A 23,467-nucleotide genomic window follows, 5' to 3' on the forward strand; every position below is an offset into this window, starting at 1 on the left:
TCTTCTGAATTGTGTTAGCAGGCAGTGGAGTGATGTGAGTGATACAGATGCTGGCTTTGAAATGTAAAAACAAGTATCAACAGGCAATCTGTGAATGTTGTTAGATTCCTTTGTCTGTTAAATTTCTCTGAACCTAAACGATGCACATATTCCCAACTTTTTCTGACACTGAGAATGTTTCAAGATACTTTTCTCAACAGGTCTCTGAACTAATTTGTATACACATTGATTTTCCTGGTCCCACATCCAAATTCTATTATTAAACTTCAATTATAAATTTGAATTAAAAAAAAAAAAAAGAACAATGGTAGGAGTGAGGAGTCAAATGTCAATAATCCAAGATTTAAATCCAACACAATTATTAATTAACGATGTAACCTTGGGAACTGTAATTTCATGTTTCTAAATGAATTCCTATGTTTTCTAAATGACTCAAAAATACATCCTTAGATGTGCTAAATACACATCTTGATATATATGATCTCAATCCATTTTAACAACTATTAGGCATAATTGTATTTCTTTTTACAGATTATGAAAAAGATCAGGGAAATTAAGTAATTTTTCTGAGAGAATTTAGCTAGTAGAGATCTGAGTTGGAATTTCTATTATGTTTTCCTCCAAATCTTATTCTCTTACTATTACGTTATTCTGCCTTTTACTGTTATTATCTTTTATAATATTTACATGGCTTGGCAGATCATAATGGATGAGACTCGGGGTCAATTTCTGGCTCTTCCACTTAGTAGCTTTGCATATTTTGCCTTTTGAGAACTATGTTTTTCATTTGAAAAGTGGAGATAACAGAGTTCTCTGAATTAATGAAAGAGTATTTGAAGTGACTAGTATATTATCTAGCATTAATCATACTATGTCTACCAGAAGGCAATGCTGTCCTGAGAAGAAAGAGTATTGAAAACAGAGAGTTGGATGATTAGAATTTTTAGCAATACTCTTCAAGTCAGAGCCATACCAGAGCTGATAAACTTTAGTATTTTAGTCTTCTTAGCAGAGAAAGGATAGTAAAATATTCCTAAAGATTATCCAAGACACCATCTCACCACCAATTAAGTTAATGAAGTCCCTTGATCCCGGGAAGCGGTTCACTGGACACTTGACACAACTATTCCCAAGAACAAGTAATTGCACATGAACACACTGAACATATGGATGTGAGAGTTGGACTATAAAGAGGGCTGAGTGCAGAAGAATTGATGCTTTTGAACTGTGATGTTGAAGAAGACTCTTGAGAGTCCCTTGGACTGCAAGGAGATCCAACCAGCCCAATGTAAGGGAAATTGGTCCTGGGTGTTCACTGGAAGGACTGATGTTAAAGCTGAAACTCCAGTATTTTGGCAACCTGATGCGAAGAACTGACTCGTCTGAAAAGACCCTGATGTTGGGAAAGATTGAAGGCAGGAGGAGAAGGGGATGACAGAGGATGAGATGGTTAGATGGCATCACCGACTCAATGGCCGTGAGTTTGGGTAAACTCTGGGAGTTAGTGATGGACAGGGAGGCCTGGCGTGCTGCAATTCATGGGGTCGCAGAGTCAGACACGACTGAGCGACTGAACTGAACTGAACACTGAATTTAGTTTCATAACTCAGTCAGAGGGCTTAAAAATCATGGAATAAAATGTTTATATTTATTCTGTTGAGACAATAGAGTTGAAAAATAAACTCTAGCATCTGTAGTAACTGCTTGGATTAGCTAAGAGGGATGCAGATGGTTGAAGAAAGCACATTACTTAAACTGTGTTTATCATAATTTATTTATATTTTCTCTTTCTTTCACAAAATAGCTAAAATTATATATATAATAGACACTCAATAAAAACTTGGAGAACAGATATATGAATGAAAAAATGGATGACTAACATTACACTCTTTTTCTCAGTAGACTTCTCATGCACTTTTCTACCTCTGTCCCACTGGTCCACTTTTTCAGCTGCCCTCATGACAACTGGAAAGTAAAGCTCTAGACTGAATTCTGTGATATTTGCAGAATCCTCAATCAATTTTTTTTTGACATAAAAAACTGAGACTCTTTAAAAGTAATGCTATTTTACTTGGCAGAAAGTAATGGAAATTTCATCATTTTGGCAACTGAATGACATTTATAGTATCTTAGTAAACATATATACACAGTGCCCAATATAAACAGGAAAGTGATGCATACATTGGGATTCTCCATTTAACAATTTTAGATGACTAAACTCAAGTTCAGATAGACCAATAATTTGACATTCTGTCACGAGTGGTTAGTGTATCAGGCAGATTGTCATATCTGAAGACAAACACTATTTGTGCAAGCTGTTCACTCATCTTTGGTCAAAAATGAATCACAGATGCCAAAACAAGAATAAGAATTCTGGGTTATTAAAGATGACAAATATTTGATTGAAATACCCAGGTCTAGATTTTGTTGCAAATAAAAGCAACACATATGAAGCTCTTCAGAGGAAAATAAAGTAAATGCCTTTCTGTTGTAACTACAATAATTGTACACAGATGAAGTTGAAATCTGAGCTAGAAAAAAAGCAAATCAAACCTCCATTCAACCTTTTCAAAGAGTGATCTTTTGATGGCAAAGATAGAAAGTAAAATAGGGCCTGAAAAGAAAGGACTTATTCAGTAACTGATACAAAACAAAAAGAACTAAGAATCTTCACAGCCCAGAAAAAAGAACAAAAAATTGAAGAATATAGGAGTCAGCAAAAGTCATAAACTCTTCAGTAATTCCCTAAAGCTCACAGAAAGTCTCAATACAGAAGATTATATTTTAAAAGATAGTAATCAGCTATTTCACAAGGTTTGCCCCTAAAACACTTCTTGCCAAATCACTAGACGTAACCTTTCATTTTCAATCAGGGCTTTAAGAAACAGCATAGTTAAAGTCATTAAAAGCATCTCACTCTGTGGACTCAATCAGTATTAACACCTGATACCTCTTCAAAAAATTTATTCCAAACTACCATATTTTTCTGTAAGTCATTTAACTCAACAAATACGATTATTAGAATACCAATGGCCAACCCTATACATTTAATATAACATGATTTGGGCGGATTGCCTACTGTTGTAAGTATAGTAGTTAAGATAACCTGTTGGCAGCACCAATGTATGTGGTGTGATTATTTTAAAATTCATTCAACAAATATATATTGAGCACCAATGATTCTTCTAGGTATGCAGATGACATCACCCTTATGGCAGAAAGTGAAGAACTAAAGAGCCTCTTGATGAAAGTGAAAGAGGAGAGTTGAAAAAGCTGGCTTAAAACTCAACATTCAAAAAACAAAGATCATGGCATCTAGTCCATAATTTCGTGGCAAATAGATGGGGAAAAAAATGGACACAGTGAGAGACTTTATTTTCCTGGGCTCCAAAATCACTGCAGATGGAGACTGCAGCCATGAAATTAAAAGGCACTTGCTCCTTGGAAGAAAAGCTATGACAAACCTAGGCAGAATATTAAAAAACAGAGACATTACTTTGCCAACAAAGGTCCGTCTAGTCAAAGCTATGGTTTATCCTGTAGTCATGTATGGATGTGAGAGTTGGACCATAAAGAAAGCTGAGTGCTGAAGAATTGATGCTTTTGAACTGTGGTTTGGAGAAGACTCTTGAGAGTCCCTTGGATTACAAGGAGATTCAACCAGTCAATTCTAAAAGAAATCAGTCCTGAATATTCTTTGGAAGGACTGATGCTGAAGCTGAAGCTCCAATATTTTGGCCACCTGATGTGAAGAACTGACTCATTAGAAAAGACCCTGAGGCTGGGAAAGATTGAAGGCAAGAGGAGAAGGGGATGACAGAGGACGAGATGGCTGAATGGCATCATTGACTCGATGGACATGAGTTTGAGCAAGCTCTGGGAGTTGGTGATGGACAGGGAGGCCTGTTGTGCTGCAGTCCATGGGGTTGCAAAGAGTCGGACACAACTGAGCAACTGAACTGAACTGAATGATTCTATGTGCAATGTTCTGTGTTAGGAGAGATGATCAAGATAGAGCCTCACAGTACAGAAAGGGAATAGAGGGTTTTATCTACACCAAATCTATTTCCCTTTTTATATCTGAGTAAAGAATCTGATTTTGTTCAGATATAAAAATCTTCAGGAGAGATAAACAGTTTTGGGATAGATTCTCAATATTCTAAATCAGCTGGGTAAGTCAACTCATTCCATTGTCATCTAATTAGGTAACTGGTTCAGGATGACATGCAACCCAATTCTGGCAAATGATATAGGAAGTTAACTCCGCTATGTAGTTTACAGAAAACTTTTCTTGTTGGAGAAAGATCAGTCCTTTCCCTTTTGCTGCATGGTGCCATGTATGCATGTGATACCAACTCTGGCAGTCTTCTTGTAACCATGTTATGAGATAGACTAGAGACCAGTCAACACGCTAAGGTTGACAGAGCAGAAAGATCAAAGAAACTGAGTTTAATGACAAAATCAGTGAGCTTCTGCAATAATAAACTCCAGAACCACCTGACAAACAAACTGTGAGATGATTAATTTTTCACATCATTTCAAACCATTTGAATCAAAATTTTCTGTTACTTATGGCCCAAAGTGTCTTAAAGAAAAGGGAAATAATGAAGTAAATGAAAGTATGCATGCTTCCCAGGTGGCTCAGTGGTAAAGAATCCACCTGCCAATGCAGGAGACACAGAAGACTCAGGTTCGATCCTTGGACTGAAAGATTCCCTGGAGTAGGAAATAGCAACTTGATCTAGTATTCTTGCCTGGAAAATTCCATGGACATAGGAGTCTAGTGAGCTACACAGTCTGTAGAATCGCACAGAGTCAGACACGACTGAGGAGGATGAGCACGCGTTCACGTAGATATACACCCAATCTTCCTTCCTACGCTAGCTGGCAGTGGACGGGGCCTTCTTACTGACTTCCCATGTATGGAATATAATCCGAAGTGTATGCGCTGTTTCTAGACCTGGCACCTAAAAGTATCTTCAACCTGATGCTCTGATTCTCTTTCTTTCTTTTTCTGGGTCCAATACCATCAGCATGGTGATACGCTTCTATTACCTGTCATTAATCCAGATCTTTTTTCTGATCTTCATTAAAAACCAACAAAAGTCAAACAATATAATGCTGTTTTTCAAGGTCTTAACCCAAATCTCCAGCATAAACTATGCCATAAACTATGGCAGAGAGGGGCTAATATTATTATAAGGGACCCAGATGACTATCTAAGGAAGCAATGATGTAATTGCATGCAGTTATAATGAAAAATGGGAGAAGGCAATGGCACCCCACTCCAGTACTCTTGCCTAGAAAATCCCATGGATGGAGGAGCCTGGTGGGCTGCAGTCCATGGGGTTGCTAGGAGTTGGACACAACTGAATGACTTCACTTTCAGTTTTCACGTTCATGCATTGGAGAAGGAAATGGCAACCCACTCCAGTGTTCTTGCCTGGAGAATCCCAGGGACAGGGGAGCCTGGTGGGCTGCCATCTATGGGGTCGCACAGAGTCAGACACGACTGACCCGACTTAGCAGCAGCAGCAGCATAATGAAAAATTGCAAGAGACTGGATTAGAAAGTTTAGTTCCCAAACGTCATATGTCTGAGTTCCAATAATTGAGGTCAGTACATATATACAAAATGTTCCTTTTTACAACTCTTAACTTATTTAACAAAATAGAAGAATATCAAGGAAAAATAATTTAAACTAGGAATAAATTGAAGGTGGAGCTCTGTGCCTGTTTTTGCACTGATCTATGGTAGACCTTTGTATCAGGCTTTTCTCATGGCTTAGGTGGTAAAGAATCTGCCTGCAATGTGGGAGACCCAGGTTCAACCCCTGGGTTGGGAAGATCCCCTGGAGAAGGGACTGGCAACCCACTCCAGTATTCATGCCAGGAAAATTCCATGGACAGAGGAGCCTAGTGGGCTACAGTCCAGGGGGTTGCATCAGATTCTATTTTCATGTATATTTAATAGTAATAAGACAAATTATATTAGAAAATAACTTAAAATTTATATTATGATTTTTAAATAAATCTTTTTATTAAAGGAACTACTTATAACCTTTATCATATAAAACAGACAAAAAACAATTGTTCTTATCTTTTACCTTAACTAGGAAACTGTGCTAATGAATTTTACAGATTATTATGTAAAATGTACACCTTTTCACAAATAACTGTCGCTTTTCTCCAGGTTGGTCGGAGTGGAGAAGAACTATCATTAGTTTGGTGAATTGCTTATTAAAGGGATTTTATCTGGTGTGTACTTTTCTGAGAATGACAGGGTGAAAGATGATTATAACAGATCAATATTAAATGACAAGATATATCTTTCTCTTACAAAAAAGTGAAGCAACAATTTATTATTTATTACACTGTAAAGGTAAAATGGTGAATTAGTGGCAATAAAATGATTCTAGAAGGTAAAGGATTGAGGCTTTAAAACCTCCTATTGATTCTATATCATGCGTGCTCTATTACACCACAATAACTCCCTAAAGTGCAGCTGTTCACTCTCACTTTAGGGAGTGATCCAGACCTCGAAAGAGACAGAGCACGTACCTCCTCTGTGTATAATTTGTATGCCTTTATCAATATTTAAGTCTGACAGAATGGAAGTGTTTTTTATTTACTTGATGGCCAGCCTTGCCTCTTTGCCTTGTGCTTACATTATATTTGGAACAGGTCATGGGCAAAACTGTAAAATGGACAGAATCTGCTGTCAGCTCTCTCCTTCTACTCTGTCCCTGTCACACAGCCCATAGGTTTTTTTCCTACCCGCTGGATGCTAATGAGAGTTAGCCTGTGAGTTTCTTTAGGCAAGCACCATTCTAAGCTATCCTTAGTAGTTCACCAGTATCTAACATCTTAACATCTGTCATATAAATGGGCAAATGAGGACTTCCCTGGTGGTCCAGTGCTTAAGAATCCCCCTGCCAATGTAGGGGACATGGATTCAGTCCCTGGTTGGGGAAGATTTTACATGCCTTGAGGCAACTAAACCAATGTGCCAGCGTGCCCTACTGAAGACCGAATGCCCTAGAGCCCATACTCCGCAACAAGAGAAACCATCACAAGAAGCCCACGCACAGCAAATAGAGAGTAACCCCACTCATCACAACTAGAGAAAGCCCGCTTACAGCAACGAAGACCCAGCACAGCCAAAAATAAAATATTTAAATATGAACAAATGATAAGTTAATTCCTCATAAGCATTATGTTCTGAATATATATATATATTGGAGAAAGCAATGGCACCCCACTCCAGTACTCTTGCCTGGAAAATCCCATGGGCGGAGGAGCCTGGTAGGCTGCAGTCCATGGGGTCGTGAAGAGTCGGACATGACTGAGAGACTTCACTTTGACTTTTCACTTTCATGCATCGGAGAAGGAAATGGCAACAATGCCAGTGTTCTTGCCTGGAGAATTCCAGGGACAGAGGAGCCTGGTGGGCTGCCGTCTATGGGGCCGCACAGAGTCGGACACGACTGAAGCGACTTAGCAGTAGCAGCAGCAGCATATATATGTATATATGAGAAGAGTACTTCTGAGAGGGAACATTATTTAACCAAAAGGAGTGGTTGCTAATGAGAGAATTTCAGGCATTGGTGAGAGACAAATTTAGAAAAGGGGTAGGGTGAGTTTGAATGAACTCCGGGAGATGGTGATGGACAGGGAGGCCTGGCGTGCTGCGATTCATGGAGTCACAAAGAGTCGGACAAGACTGAGCGACTGAACTGAACTAAACTGAAGGGGGACATGTGACTTCAGATCACATGATGCAAAATTTCCACATTATTTTGCTTTATTTAGAGTAGTCCCTGATTTGAGAAATTGCCCCAAAATTCTAGATAAGAAAAGTTTAAGGTAGATTGTTAAGAAAATGACTGGCCAGTTTTCAAATCATCTCAATTTTATGCGTCCTACATTAGAGCTCATACAGTCCTTTGATACCATGGGCCACCCTGGAAAGTCCTCGTGGTCCCAGAGACTCAGTGCCTTAGTTTACTGCGGCGTTCTCCCAGCTGTTTCAGCAGACACTGCATCAGGGGCCAATCACCTGATGCTGCTCTCCTTGCCAGCATTGTTTGGCTTCAAGACCGATTGACCACTCAAGCAGCTCTCTTCTGCCCCCTTCTGTCACAAGTCTGCATGTACCCAGCTGGGCCTGGGGCAACTTTGTCTTATTCATTCCTTCAGTAGCAAGTTACCGAGAATTTGTCAAGTGCCAAGTACTGTCCTTGATAGTACTTGATACATATAATATATTTGATAAATAAACATTATATACTTGATAGTACTTGATAAATATGATATTATTTATCAGCAAATAAAACAGAAAAATATTGTTGTTCTTGGAGAGTCTGCCAATGGGCATTTCATCTCAGGTTATCCCCACACTTTGAAGAGAACACTTTCAGAGTTTTGTAGGATATGACTTAAAAAAACAATTTATACAGATTTTTATTCAAAATGGCTCTCTCGCAGCTCATTCAGCCAGACTTATTAATACTATTAGGAATATGAAAGACTGCAGTATTGCTTTTCCACTTATGATACGTGTCTAGCATACTGATGCTCCAATTTTTTTTAATCAAATATTTGAATTAGTTTTCTTTGATAAAGAAATGTTTATCTTAGCTAAGCTTCCCTAGAACAGATTATAACACAGGAATTAAGGTGTATGTGATTTACTGAAGGAGTACTCTTCAGTTAAAAAAAAAAAAAAAACCTTTGAGGGAGTGAGAAGCACTGTAGGGGAGGGGAAGGAGTTAACCAGGAGATCAAGGTCTAATCTAGCTTTGAGTCATCTGGGTGGAGGCTTGGAATGAAAATGGTACCTTAATGATTTCCCACTCCCCAGACTAGGTAGCTATGTTAGCAGAGACCAATTCTGCAGAGAAGAGGCAGCTGTCAATTGGTGGTCAATATTCACAGAAGCTGCAAGATAGGTCCACCAGCTGGTAGAGGGGATCTGCCTAGGGTACTGACAGTACCTTTTAGAGTGCACTGAATTCCCTGTATGTGAAACTATTGCTGGCCTTAAAGAAATTTCTCTGGTTTCCTGACTTAAAAAATGTTTTTTGTCAGTATCTCCTGAGTTTCAGGCATTGGTATGATTAGTACGTTGATGAGTATGACATGATAGCTATCATGGGTTACTATAAGGACTAGGAGGGGAAGCAGACAGGGGAACAGAAGTGTTAAGGAATGTGACATGACACCTGGGGAGTCATATAGGATGTTGGGAGACAGCACGGGAGCAGTACTCATGCTGGACAGTGGCTGTGGAAAGAGTCAGGAGAAGCTTCCTGTGTGATGTGTCATCAGAGCGTCTAGTCAGGGCCCTTCACAAAGTCCTGTCCTTGCTGTGTACTTCCTGTGGCTGCCACAAGAGATCAACACATACTGAACAATCGAGATTAATCTCACAGCTCTGGAGACCAGACGTTTGAAATCGAGATTGGGATGTGCTCCCTCTCAAGGCTCAGAGGGAGAATCCTCCCTTGCCTCTTCTAGCTCCTGGTGACTCTGGACATTCCTTGGCTTTGGGCTGTATCACTCCCATCAGTGTATCAGTGATACTCCACATGGCCTTTTCTGTATGTGTGTGTCTTCTCTTCTGTTTCTTACAAGGACAGTTGTCAGTGGATTGAGGACCCACTCTGATAAAAACCCACACTGGGTTTCCCAGGTGGCTCAGTGGTAAACAAGCTGCCTGCCAATGCAGGAGACACCAGAGACTTGGGTTCGATCCCTGAGTCGGGGAGATCCCCTGGAGAAGGGCATTGCAACCTGCTCCAGTATTCTTGCCTGGAAAATCCCTTGGACATAGGAGCCTGGAAGGTTATGGTCCATGGGGTTGCACAGAGTTGAACATGACTGAAGGAACTTAGCACTCACACACTGATAAAATAGGACAATTTAATCTCAAGATTTTAAATTTAATTATATCTTTAAAGACCCAAATAAGTTCAGAGTCACAGGTTCCTGGAGTTAAGATGTAAATATCTTTTGGGGGACATCCCATTCAATCCAGTGTCTCACTATCAGCTAGCGATGGCTGTTTATTTCTTATTCAAAACTGAAAGGGTCTGAGCTTAAATTTCTATAATTGCTATATGATGGGGGAGGGGCCTCTTAAGTATGAACTCCAAATGCTACCCTACCAATCTACAGCCACCTTTTAGGGTGCAAACTGTGATTGAGAGCTTTTAAACTTTCCCAATCCAAAGCTTATTGTTAGCTCCCTTTCCATGAGAAATTGGGGATATTCATCCTATGTCACCCTTTCAATGGAGGAGACTTGCAGTAACTCCAAATCAATTTCCCTTTTCTGGAAGGCTGCCGGCAGTGATGGTAAGTAGTCAAGATGGTTTCTGTGAAAGCCCGTTTATTCACAATTCAATATCTGAGGAGTTAACCTTCTGATCAGTGGCAGGTGGAAGCAACTGTTTGGGGGAGACCTATTTGGGAGGTATACAATTACAGGGCTTGGTAAACAACTGAGCATATTAGTGAGAAACAGGGAGGGTCCAGAAAAGCTTCCAAGACCTGAGTGAGCAGGGTAAGTCATTGAGTTCAGTGCTGAATATGAAGAAGCAGGAGCTCACCCAAGTGGAAAAAAATCATTAAACTGATGTCTGATGGAACTCTTTTTTAAAAGTTATCAGATATTGGTTTTTTATTGTTGTTGCTTTGTTTTCTAAGGAAAGATAAATTGAGAATGTTTTCAAGTGTATCATGAGGAGTCTGAGCTGCATCTTTGAAGTTTAAACTCAGCATTCTACATACAAATGTCCCCTAAATATGATGCTCATTCTCAGTCGCTCAGTCGTGTCGGACTCTGCGATCCCATGGACTGTAGCCTGCCAGGCTCCTCTGTCCACGGGATTCTCCAGGCAAGAATATTGGAGTGGGTTGCCATTTTTTTTTTCTCCAAGGTATTCTCCCAACCCAGGGGTCAAATCTGCAAATCCTGCGTCTCCTGCACTGCAGGTGAATTCTTTACCACCAAGCCACCTGCTGCTGCTTCTGCTGCGGCTAAGTCACTTCAGTCATGTCCGACTCTGTGCGACCCCAGAGATGGCAGCCCACCAGGCTCCCCCGTCCCTGGGATTCTCCAGGCAAGAACACTGGAGTGGGTTGCCATTTCCTTCTCCAATGCATGAAAGTGAAAAGTGAAAGTGAAGTCGCTCAGTCGTGTCTGACTGCTAGCCACCCCATGGACTGCAGCCTACCAGGCTCCTCCATCCATGGGATTTGCCAGGCAAGAGTACTGGAGTGGGTTGCCATTACCTTCTCCAATCAAGCCACCTGTGATGCCCCAAATACGATGCTAGGCAGAAGCTTTTTTTTTTTTTTTTTTTAACTCCAAGATATATTTTAAATATATGTAATGTACTTTGATGTTTAGAACATTTTGCCTGATTCTTAATTCTTAAGTTTTAAAATGAGATGGGTATTTTAAAATTTCCCTCCATGTTGTCTTGTTCTTTTCATATTTTCATAAATTAAGCATTCAGAAACAAGCAGTCCATTTATAACTTATATCTTTTTCTAGTTCCTATCTTACTCTCTTCTTAAATCAGTGAGAAGGGAAATGGGCTTTGTTACTCTTTTTTCTCTTTTTCATAAGGGTGAGTTCTATACTGAGAAAGTCTTTCCTCCCACCTTCTTTGAAAAGTGACAGTATTATATTTATTGTGAACCTGCAAGTGTGGCATTGATTGACAGCTCTGTCTGTACTCACTGTTTCCTATCAAATGACTCCACTTTCGCACCCTTAGCAGATGAAGAACTTACTAAGATGGTTCTAGTACTAGTATTATAACAATCGATGTAAGTCCTCAATATTTTATTCTAATTTTTCTAAATGATCTTTTTATTTGCTCTTCTACTTTATATATTTTATATTATGTTTTGGTTCAAACATTTAAATCAAGACTATTATGTAGTCATGTTACTTTTGAATATGTCTTCATTTTAGAAAACATGTTTTAAAAAAGTGAAAAGTGAAAAAAAGTCAAGTTTTAAGGGAAATAAATGTTGAGGATAATGGAGTTCTAGCTTTAATACGACAGTGAAATACCAACAAATATATCCACTTAACTTCCCTTATCATCAAAGTAGCTGTTGGAAAAATGTAAGAGAATAAGACTTAATTCAGAGTCTGATGAAGAGAGTCTACTTAGTGGAAGGCCTGCTGTTGGCCAATGTATCTGATGCCTAATTATACTGACATACTAGAGGAAAATGATCTGGCTTTTCTATTAGACACTTGAAATGGAAATCTGCATCTAATCAAACATTAGGGCTTGACAATTCCTTGTATTTCTATTTTTATATGAAATCCTTGAGTCATTTTCATGGGAAGAGTGATGTCAACAAGAACAATGTTTTTTGAAGTAGAAAAACATGATATTCAAAAATTATATTGACTTTCTTTTTTCCCATTAATTAAAGTTCTTCACTAGCAATTGAAGCCAATAAATGATGCTTGTCATACATATGTGAGGACAAAAGATAGATTCAATTCCATCCTTAGGTTACTGACACTTGTAATTGCTAAATTTTTTGTGCAAATTTAGTAATAACAGTAGGGAGAACAGCATCGAAAGAACACGTTGTTTAGTAGGATCAGGAGCAGGCAGTGATGGGAGAAATCCTGATATATCTTAAATAAATCTAACTTCTTCACTAATAATATTCAAAGTTAATGTTTTTGGAAAACTTTAGTGCTCCAGGAATTATAAGCTTAAGACAGTATATATTGGCCTCGATCCCACTGTTTGTAACTAATATTGTTACAGAAGTTACTTTTCAAGCTTACATTCTTCCAAAACATACAGGATCTTATAACTAGATTTTAAACTGAAATATTCAACAAGTGGATGTGACCACATGTAGACCTTGCGATTTAAAGCTATTGGAAAAGGATCACCTAGATTTCAAATTCCAGTTGGATTTACAGAGCAGCAACAGTACAAAAGGAAGATTTTGAAGACAATGACAGTTAAATTATACTCATAAGTAAAAATAACCCTGATAAAGACTCACATTTGGCTGAATTTTAAGTGGAAGTTTGAATCAGGTTTATAAGGAAAAGCTGCCCCACAAAAAGAAGTTGACAATAAAAAAAAGGCATCCTGCCCTACTTTGGTTAATCTTACCAGTAAAGACGATGAGCAATCTGGACACTTTGTAGTGAGCGGTGTAACAGAAGTTGCACTAGAGGACTCTCAAGGTTCCATTCAAACTTGACAGCCTGAAATAAGAGATCAATTACTTTACTTTTTTTTTCCTCAGTAACAAAATTATAGCAGAATACAGAGGTACTTAAGAGGCTTGAGAAAGGGAAAACAGCATAAAAGTTTTGACAAAATACTTATATTTAATAGCTTTATCATTTGGTGTGTAACTAATAGAGCATATACACATCACACAATTTTCTTTTTTGGCTTTTAGTATCACAGAATAAATAAGAGCTGGTGGTTGGTGGAGTTCAACCACGCCTAGGGAGAGAATCCTGGCACACAGAAAGTAATATCATGAACAGTGTCTTGGATATTTAAAAAATGGCATTATTAAACAATAGATGATTCTCTTCTTTTGGTTTGAAAAAGTGAAAGTCATTCAGTTGTGTCCGACTTTTTGTGACCCCATGGATCCATGGAATTCTATAGGCCAGAATACTGGAGTGGGTAGCCTGGATCGAACCCATGTCTCCCACATTGTGGGCAGATACTTTACTAGTTGAGCCTCTAGGGAAGCCCAAGAATGCTGCAGTGGGTAGCCTACCCCTTCTCCAGGGGGTCTTCCTGACCCAGGAATTGAACCGGGGTATCCTGTATTGCACACAGATTCTTTACCAACTGAGCTATCAGGGAAGCCCCACAAAATCAAAGCCTTAACTGAAATCACCTATTGAGTATTAACCTGCAGAATTTGAAGCTTTACTTTAAAGTGTCAAAGCTGCCTTTTGGTGGACACATAATCCACCCATCCTCCAATCTCCCATTCCTTCATCTGCAATGTGAACAACTTTCTAATGTTTTCTAGGATATCCAACCTGAGGGAAAAACACAGACAGCAACAGCAACCTTTGAGACCTAATTTAGACTTCCACACCCACTCTACAGGGACTTCACCATCAGCACTCTGTGTCTGGGCCCTCATCATCATCATCATCATCATCTCATGAACCACAATAAGCTGTGAAAATGAATGTCAGGCTTTCTTCCTATCTTTCTAAAAGTACTTATTCCTGCTTGAGAAACAAAGATTCTATGGCGTGTTGCTCCATAAGCCATTTAAGTCACATACACACACAGAGTTAACACCACAGTCCAGAGAGCAGAAAAAATGGGAACAACATTCATTCAACACACACCTAAAGAAACACCTCAGTATGCTAATTATCCTCCAGGATGGGAATGTTTAGGAATTCTTGAAGTGTGAGAATGTCAAAGATGATCTCAGCAAATTTGCATAAACTCGTGATGCTGTCTGAATATATAAGGATCATAATGTGTGCTGTCTTAAACTGCAGTTATGACCTTCTTTAAGTAACATGCTAATATTGGATTGACTAGACCATGGGCTGTGTTCATGCCCTTATCGTGAACATATCCCATGAGTACATTAGCAGGAGAGAGATACCTCAGAGTCTACTTCCATGCTTGTCTTTTAGCTTTCTTTGAAGACTTCCTTGTGATTTCTTTCTGAACCCAGAAACTACTTACTGATCATGAATGGCCTCCCTTGCTTCCAAATTCACTGCATCATTCTGTCTACTGCTACAATTTCTCCCTACATCCTGCATCATCATCAGGAGACAATATTTTGGATGCATATTTCGTTGGCTTCCTAGTTGTCTCAGTGGTTAAGAATCTGTGTACCAATGCAGGAGAGGTGGGTTCAATCCCTGGGTTGGGAAGATACCCTAGAGAAGGAAATGGCAACCCACTTCAGTATTCTTGCCTGGGAAATCTCACAGACAGAGGAGCCTGGCAGGATATAGTCCATGAGGTCGCAAAAGAGTTGGATTCAACTAAGGAAATGGAACAACAACAACATTGTTTTGAACTCTCTTCTTGAAACCTTCCTACAGCCTGTGGTTTGCAGTAACCTCTGGGTCTGTGGCTTATTAGAGCATTAGCTATGAACCATAAGCTTCCCTGGTGCCTCAGACAGTAAAGAATCTGCCTGCAATTCGGGAGACCAGGGTTTGATCCTTGGGTCACAAAGATTTCCTGGAGAAGGGAATGGCAATCTACTCCGGTATTCTTGTCTGTAGAATTCCATGGACAGAGGAGCCTGGCAGGCTACAGTCCACGTGGTCACAAAGAGTTGGACACTATTGAGTGACTAACACTTTAAGAACCATACTTTCTGTTTTCATCATGGTCTTAAAGTAACTTCATATTGCTCTTTAACATAGCCTGCACAGTTCTAATAAAATAATGCATTAAAAATAACATGATTCCAGAAAATAATCAGCAGGGTAGGAATTTTTTTTTTATGTCTTGGAAAATTAGGGTGCAGCATCGAAATTTTAAGGGCAAATCCCACAATTAATGTTTTGATAATTCTTCCCATTTGTTATTAATTTTCCAGTCACATTAAATATTTCTTTCCATCTCACATGATTTTATAATTATCATTTTTAATTAGGGAATATTTGCAACGTTACCTATCTTTACCTCTGTGTATTTGCAATGCTGGGTCCTGGGTGCGACTTATCTTATAAATGAATTTGCATTTACAGGCATAAGTCTCTCAGCCACATTCCTAGTGTCAAGTGTTATTGACTCAGATTCTGGCTTTCAAAGATTTAATTTACATACACTATTGTAGAAATTTCCTTTTTTTGAGTTGGGTTAGATATAGCATGTTGCCCATACTCAAGAGGCATGAGATGAATAGTGTTTCTGCAAGTTGAATTAATTTTTATTCTCACTACACTACATACTCCTGCAAGGCTAGGGAAACCACAACTGTAAGGAGTGGTATTAGTAACTCTACAGTACACATGCTTCTAGATCAGTTCTCTCTTTAAGGCCTTCAGAGAAGTACATGTTCTGATTGTAAAGTAACATAGAATTCAATTCTATTATTAGAGGCTCCTCACTTTAGTCTCCGGAGAAGGCAATGGCACCCCACTCCAGTACTCTTGCCTGGAAAATCCCATGGACGGAGGAGCCTGGTGGGCTCTAGTCCACGGGGTCGCTAAGAGTCGCGCACGACTGAGCGACTTCACTTTCACTTTTCACTTTCATGCATTGGAGAAGGAAATGGCAACCCACTCCAGTGTTCTTGCCTGGAGAATCCCAGGGACGGGGGAGCCTGGTGGGCTGCCGTCTGTGGGGTCGCACAGAGTCGGACACGACTGAATTGACTTAGCAGCTTAGCAGCACTTTAGTCTCAGGGTCTCTGTCTTAAATTCAAAACCTGAGGCACCTGGCATTTAAAATAGCTTATAACAATGACCTGATCTTTCAGATTAGAAAACACCTGAGTTAAAAACAAAGCAAAAGAAAAACATACAGACCCCTATTTTAGACCTATTCAGCATTCAGTATCCAGTTAACTTAGAAAAAAATCATTGTTTATATTTTGGATATTCAATCATATACATGACTATTTGTGCAATTGTTTAAATGGTAACATAGTCAAACTAAATCAGACCATGATCAGATTTCTAGATAAGTTTATAGTATTTTCCAAAATTACTCCAATATCATGATATATGATGTCACAAAACTACTATCTGGCAGCAGAATTTGATTGTTAGAAACTACTGTTTTAAAATCTGTAATTAATATTAGAATATGGGAAAAGCAAGAAAAATATTATGAACAGATGTCTAGTAAATGACTACTTTCTACATAATGTTTATTTGGTTACTTTTTTATAGTTTTATATATACAGTTGGATACCAATTTTTCATCACAGTATTTTTTTTTCCCTGTTCTAATTAATAAGTGAAGGTGTTTTTTTAAAAAAAATTTCCCTTTTGGTGTTTATATACCTTTTTTGTAACCATATCAATTTTGGGTAGAGAATTTCCATGGTACCCAAGTTGACAGCTATATTTTTAGCCCCTTGGCTAGCCAAACTGAAATTATCACTTTTAATGTAGGCTACTGTTGATTCACTGGGACCTGTTTTAGAGAATTATTGGTTAAAATCCTGGAATCCCTTGGCAACTTTGCTGTCCTTACCTGAACTAGCTGTGGGAGATATTCCAGTAGTTCATCATTCAAGAGGTTGTCTAACTGCTGAACTGCCACGTTACGAATTTCTTGATCTGGAAAACTAAAACAAAGTAAATACACTTACTAAGCTGTTAATAGCTTACAATAATGCATGAGAAATATCAGGAAAACAGAGAATTAACTCCACCCCCAATGCATTAGATAAAATAATCTCACAATCATTTAAGATAATCATTAGCATCAAATAATCATTCTTTTTTTTTTTTTCATATTCTGTGCTCTATGAACTGCAGTCGAAAGTTCTTTTGACTAGATTTTGGAAACATGAGTTTAAGTCAGATTCCTGCCGACTTTTCTGCCTATAAAATGTGGATTATAGGATATCTAAGATTTTTTAAAAATACATGAAAATCCTTGCTTATTATTTAGCCATATATTTAAGTAAATAATTACTAGCTGGAGATCTGATGGCTTATATGATTAAAAATGGGATAAAATATATTTAAATGAGTCTTTGGGCAGAGAATAATAAAAAACAAGAAATCTAATGTATCTTACAATAAATAAACACAAATAATGTAATATAGCTAAATCATACTAGGCTGTTAAGTTCTTGAATGTAACTATGCCTTACTCATTTTGAACTTCATATGCCTGGTGTAAGATTTAGCACCAACTAAACACAATAAAAGCTTGCTACTAAACTAAATTTATGAAGGTAGTTCACATCTGAAACCCTACAGTCCCCCTCCATATTGGAGGGTTCTCATCTGTGGGTACATAGTGTGGACTGTATACTATGCCCTTTTATATAAGGGACTTGAGCTTCTAGATTTTGGTTTCTGCAGGGGTGTTGGAACTAATGATACTGATGGATGACTGTGCTCCTCAGAACAACTAACACTGCTCCATCAGTAGAATTGTGTGTGTGAGTGTGCGCACACGTGCTCAGTCATGTCTGACTCTTTTTTGACCCCATGGACTGTAACCCGCCAGGCTTCTCTCTCTATGGGATTCTCCAGGCAAGAATACTGGAGCAGGTTGCCATTCCCTTCCTCAGGGATCTTCCTGATCCGGGGATCAAACTGGAGTTTCTTGCATCTCCTACATTGCCAGAGCTCCCGGAAAGTGCTTAGATATAAATTTGACACACGCTGCTTTGACATGATAAATAAATATAGCAAGGGTTTTGGTGAGAGAAACACTTTTATTTATTATTTTAAATAAACAAATCTTAAAAAATTAATATGTACAATTTAAAATTCAAAGGAACAGTTTAGAGCAATTCACTTAGAAACAACAACAACAAAAAAGAATAAATAAGACCCTCAAATCTTTTTGCATGGGAACTAAGTGAATGCTTTTCAGGTGAGAGCTCTAAAGACTGTGGGAGTCAGAAAACTTTGTCTCTAATGCCAAGTCTCTTTTCAGCATGTCCGGTTACTTAAGGGTGAAAGGAATACATGCAGCTATAGTGTAAAGGACAAAAATAGCACTACTCAGTATCTTCCCAACTGTCTTTGACAGCAGTATGAAATGTGGTGCTTAAACAGGTTACATATTTTCTCTTCATTCATTTAAATTGAGCATTTTATTTTTTTATTTTTTTAATTTTATTTTATTTTTAAACTTTACATAATTGTATTAGTTTGCCAAATATCAAAATGAATCCACCACAGGTATACATGTGTTCCCCAGCCTGAACCCTCCTCCCTCCTTCCTCCCCATACCATCCCTCTGGGTCGTCCCAGTGCACCAGCCCCAGGCATCCAGTATCGTGCATCGAACCTGGACTGGTATCTCGTTTCATACATGATATTTTACATGTTTCAATGCCATTCTCCCAAATCTTCCCACCCTCTCCCTCTCCCACAGAGTCCATAAGACTGTTCCATACATCAGTGTCTCTTTTGCTGTCTCGTACACAGGGTTATTGTTATCATCTTTCTAAATTCCATATATATGCATTAGTATACTGTATTGGTGTTTTTCCTTCTGGCTTACTTCACTCTGTATAATAGGCTCCAGTTTCATCCACCTCATTAGAACTGATTCACATGTATTCTTTTTAATGGCTGAGTAATACTCCATTGTGTATATGTACCACTGCTTTCTTATCCATTCATCTGTTGATGCACATCTAGGTTGCTTCCATGCCCTGGCTATTATAAACAGTGCTGCGATGAACATTGGGGTACATGTGTCTCTTTCCCTTCTGGTTTCCTCAGTGTGTATGCCCAGCAGTGGGATTGCTAGATCATAAGGCAGTTCTATTTCCAGTTTTTTAAGGAATCTCCACACTGTTCTCCATAGTGGCTGTACTAGTTTGCATTCCCACCAACAGTGTAAGAGGGTTCCCTTTTCTCCACACCCTCTCCAGCATTTATTGCTTGTAGACTTTTGGATCACAGCCATTCTGACTGGCGTGAAATGGTACCTCATAGTGGTTTTGATTTGCATTTCTCTGATAATGAGTGATGTTGAGCATCTTTTCATGTGTTTGTTGGCCATCTGTATGTCTTCTTTGGAGAAATGTCTATTTAGTTCTTTGGCCCATTTTTTGATTGGGTCATTTATTTTTCTGGAGTTGAGCTGTAGGAGTTGCTTGTATATTTTTGAGATTAGTTGTTTGTCAGTTGCTTCATTTGCTATTATTTTCTCCCATTCTGAAGGCTGTCTTTTCACCTCGCTAATAGTTTCCTTAGATGTGCAGAAGCTTTTAAGGTTAACAAGTGGTGCTGGGAAATCTGGTCAACCACTTGTAAAAGAATGAATCTAGAACACTTTCTAACACCATACACAAAAATAAACTCAAAATGGATTAAAGATCTAAACATAAGACCAGAAACTATAAAACTCCTAGAGGAGAACATAGGCAAAACACTCTCTGACATACATCACAGCAGGATCCTCTATGACCCACCTCCTGGAATATTGGAAATAAAAGCAAAAACAAACAAATGGGACCTAATTAATCTTAAATTGAGCATTTTAAATGCAACAAGAATTTCACTTCCAAGGTTGGTCATTCAAAACCCTTACTTCTGATCTACACATACTTTTCCAATAATTTTTTCTCTACGAATATTCTAGCAATAAGACCTACTGAGACTGTAGTCCAGGCACATCTCATGAAGTACCACTAAGGTCAGAAGATTTCAGCATAGCATCACGCACAGAAGGAAAGAAGAAAGGGTGTAATAAAAATTCAAAGCTGGAAGAAGGTCAGCTTGTTTTAGCACACTAAGACTTTATTTTCTCCTAACTAAATGTGACTGACTCTAATTTATTTCTCTCAATTACTAAACCATTTGTCTGAGGCTTGTAGACATCAAGGTCAGTTTGAGGACACTTTGAAGTCTTGGGGGAATAGTTACTTGGTACATTTTGTTGCCTAAGTGAAGACTTAGGTCAGATACTAGTCATCCTTGCTTTCCTGTGTGCCTATTTCATCTTACTGATGTGAATGTCAGCAAAGGAGGAAAAACAGAAAACAAACATCACAACAAAAGAAAACTCCTTGGTAAACACTGTATCTCTAATCATGTGCTTATTTCCAAACACTAGAATGTAAAGTCCTCGAAAGCAGAAAAATTTTGCCTGTTTTGTTCACTTACCTGTCCCCATTATCTCTAGATTGGTGGACACTCTCTACATATTTCAGAAATGTCTAAATTTAATCAGTTATCTTTCCATCTAAAGCATCACTACTGCCAGACTTCTGTCTCACTGTCTGTGTTATCATCTTTCTCCAGTCATGTAGGTCTGAAATGTTAATGATTATGTTTTCTCCCTCTTTGCTAAAGATTCATCATTTAATTCCCCCTCTTTCTATCTGGTGAAATTCAATTCATCCTCGAAGACAAAGTTCAAGCATCAATTTACTGGTAAAGCTGTTTCAGCCACTTTCTAGAATTACCCCTTTTTCTATGGGATTCTAAACACAAGGTTGAGGGTAGACTCATTCATTTATATCCCTAGTCCAAGCATAACAGAATAAAAGTTTGCAGAATTTCTAGTAGTCTCTTATCTTTACATCTGATCAGTTGCCAAGTTCTGTTAATTTTTCTATCCCAATGGCTCTCGCACCAATGTTGTTATTTAGTCACCAAGTTGTGTCCGATTCTTTTGTGACACCATGGACTGTAGCCTGCCAGGTTCTTCTGTTTATGGGATTTCCCAGACAAGAATACTGGAGTGGGTTGCCATTTCCTCCTTCAGGGCATCTTCCCTATCCAGGGATCGAACCCATGTCTTCTGCATCTCCTGCATTGGCAGGTGGATTCCTCTACCCCAGGCCACCAGGGAAGTACTCTGTGCTTGTTTTCAGTTTCTTCTGCAATTACCTATGCTAGGCTATACTTGGCTCACACTGGTATTAGCATTTTTCATAGTATTACCTTATAAAATTTCCTGAATTATTTTGTAAATTCATTTCCCATAAAACAGTAAATGGTTTTCTATTTTCAAAGAAATGTTCAGGCCCATACTATTTATTTACATATTGAAAGCTAGCCGAACACTCCAGATTTTTGTACTACTGTAATACTGGATAAACTGCCCTGGCTCATTGTATGCTGTTTTTACTTTGAACATGCTATGTTCATTCTCACCTTTGTAAGCACTGTAACCTCTGCTTAGAACACCCTCCCTTCTCTTCTTAGACTTCTAATTCTCCTTTAAACTGTAGATCATATTCCCTTGAAGGCCACTATGCCAGTCTTTAGCAATCACTTTTCTCAACTCCCAGGACATTGAGTGGTTTCCTCCACTGGGCAATTGGGTATTACAGTGTGTGAAAGCATTTATCATTTTATTAATATGTATCCTCATTCCTCAACTAGTGAATATACTGTAGCTAAGGATTGTTCTATCCTCTTTTTTGATTTCCAGAATTCAAGACCACTCTCCATATGTGTTGGGTGATTAATAAAAATGCACTGATCATAGGAACCCCCTGGCAGTCCAGTGGTTAGGACTCCACGCTTGCACTGCTGGGATGGCGGGGGAGGGAGGCATGGATTCGATCCCTAGTGGTCAGGGAGCTAATATCCCATGTGCCATGTGGCATGGCCAAAAAAATAAAATAAAAGCATTGGTCACAATAATAATGAGGAAAATCATACTATGCTTCTTGTGTTCTGAGATAATTTATATATTGGTAGCAAGAGGTTCAATTCCACAAAAAGCACTCATACAAATCCCAGATTTTTCCCCCTTACAGTCAAAACAGTAAGACAAAAACAAATCCGATGGTGATGGAAGAGAAAGATTTTTTTTTCAGGCTGTTTAGGAACAGGAGAACAAAAAACTAGTGATATCTTTATAGAACAGTCCAAAAGGAATATTATGCATTTGTATTAATACACACAAATGTTGGAAGAATGTTTTTGCGTTTTTATAGAAAGGGATGTCTCTTTTTATTCATTGCTGGTGCTTGAAGTTCAGGAAGAAATTGGAAGAGAAACTGCCAAGAAATGAACCACATGACATCCTGAGATGTGACTAAGGCCTAACGACATTAAAGCATATCCAAATATAACCTGAATCTGACTATATTAGGAAGAGTTGGCTACATTAAAAGAGATGCTGGCAGTGTTGGTGAAGTTCCTGGAAAATGGGGCTTTTTTATACATTGCTGGCAATATATAGCAACATGTATAAAAAGAATCTTTAAAATGTGCTTATTTTTGATCAAGCAATTCTACTTTGGGAATTTATTCTACAGAAATAATCAAAGATGTGTGTGAGGATATATGTATGCAAATAAAACTGGAAATAATGTAAGTATCTAAAAATAAGCAGTTAAGTTAAATGTGCTATGACTCCATGATAAAATACTGTCATTAAAATATTAAAATAATATTTAATAATATGAGAATATTATGAAACATTTGTGAATTTTTCCACATGCTTAACAAAAAAGATGGAAAGGAAGGATCAAAATATGAATACCAAATTTCTAGATGGAAATGTCATGGATGACTTTAGTTTTCTTTTTTAAAGCTTAATTTTTAAAGATTTTTAAACTTTCTATATGATAGTTTTATTGGTTACTAAAAAACAGTAATTTTAAAAGTAAGTCTCATTCAATTAATTATGAAAATACATTAATAATTGCAAATAATTGCACATTTTAAAATAAAATAAATTGAAAATAAATAAATGCAAATTTATTACTACCAGAACAAAGATCCAAATCATGTGTCCTTTTAAGAGTACACATTGTAGAGTGAAAGAACAAGCCTC

General features: G+C 38.2%; 1 protein-coding gene across 13 annotated transcripts in view; it reads right to left on the bottom strand.

Moving 5' to 3' along the window:
- The window catches only part of PIK3C2G (phosphatidylinositol-4-phosphate 3-kinase catalytic subunit type 2 gamma), a 651,449-nt gene that overhangs the window by 275,916 nt on the left and 352,066 nt on the right, over positions 1 to 23,467 (bottom strand). For all 13 annotated transcript variants that reach the window (XM_086401881.1, XM_086401878.1, XM_086401882.1 and 10 more), the window contains 2 exons: positions 17,225 to 17,318; positions 13,172 to 13,266 (listed from right to left, as the gene is read on the bottom strand). In XM_086401881.1, the coding sequence (XP_086258007.1) occupies positions 13,172 to 13,266; positions 17,225 to 17,318 (189 nt within the window). The remainder of the gene's footprint in view (positions 1 to 13,171; positions 13,267 to 17,224; positions 17,319 to 23,467) is intronic.

The sequence above is a fragment of the Bos grunniens genome, chromosome 5 (assembly GCF_055505025.1).
Source record: "Bos grunniens cultivar Pamir isolate PY7600 chromosome 5, Bosgru_T2T1.0, whole genome shotgun sequence".
In the NCBI taxonomy this organism is placed as follows: domain Eukaryota; kingdom Metazoa; phylum Chordata; class Mammalia; order Artiodactyla; family Bovidae; genus Bos; species Bos grunniens.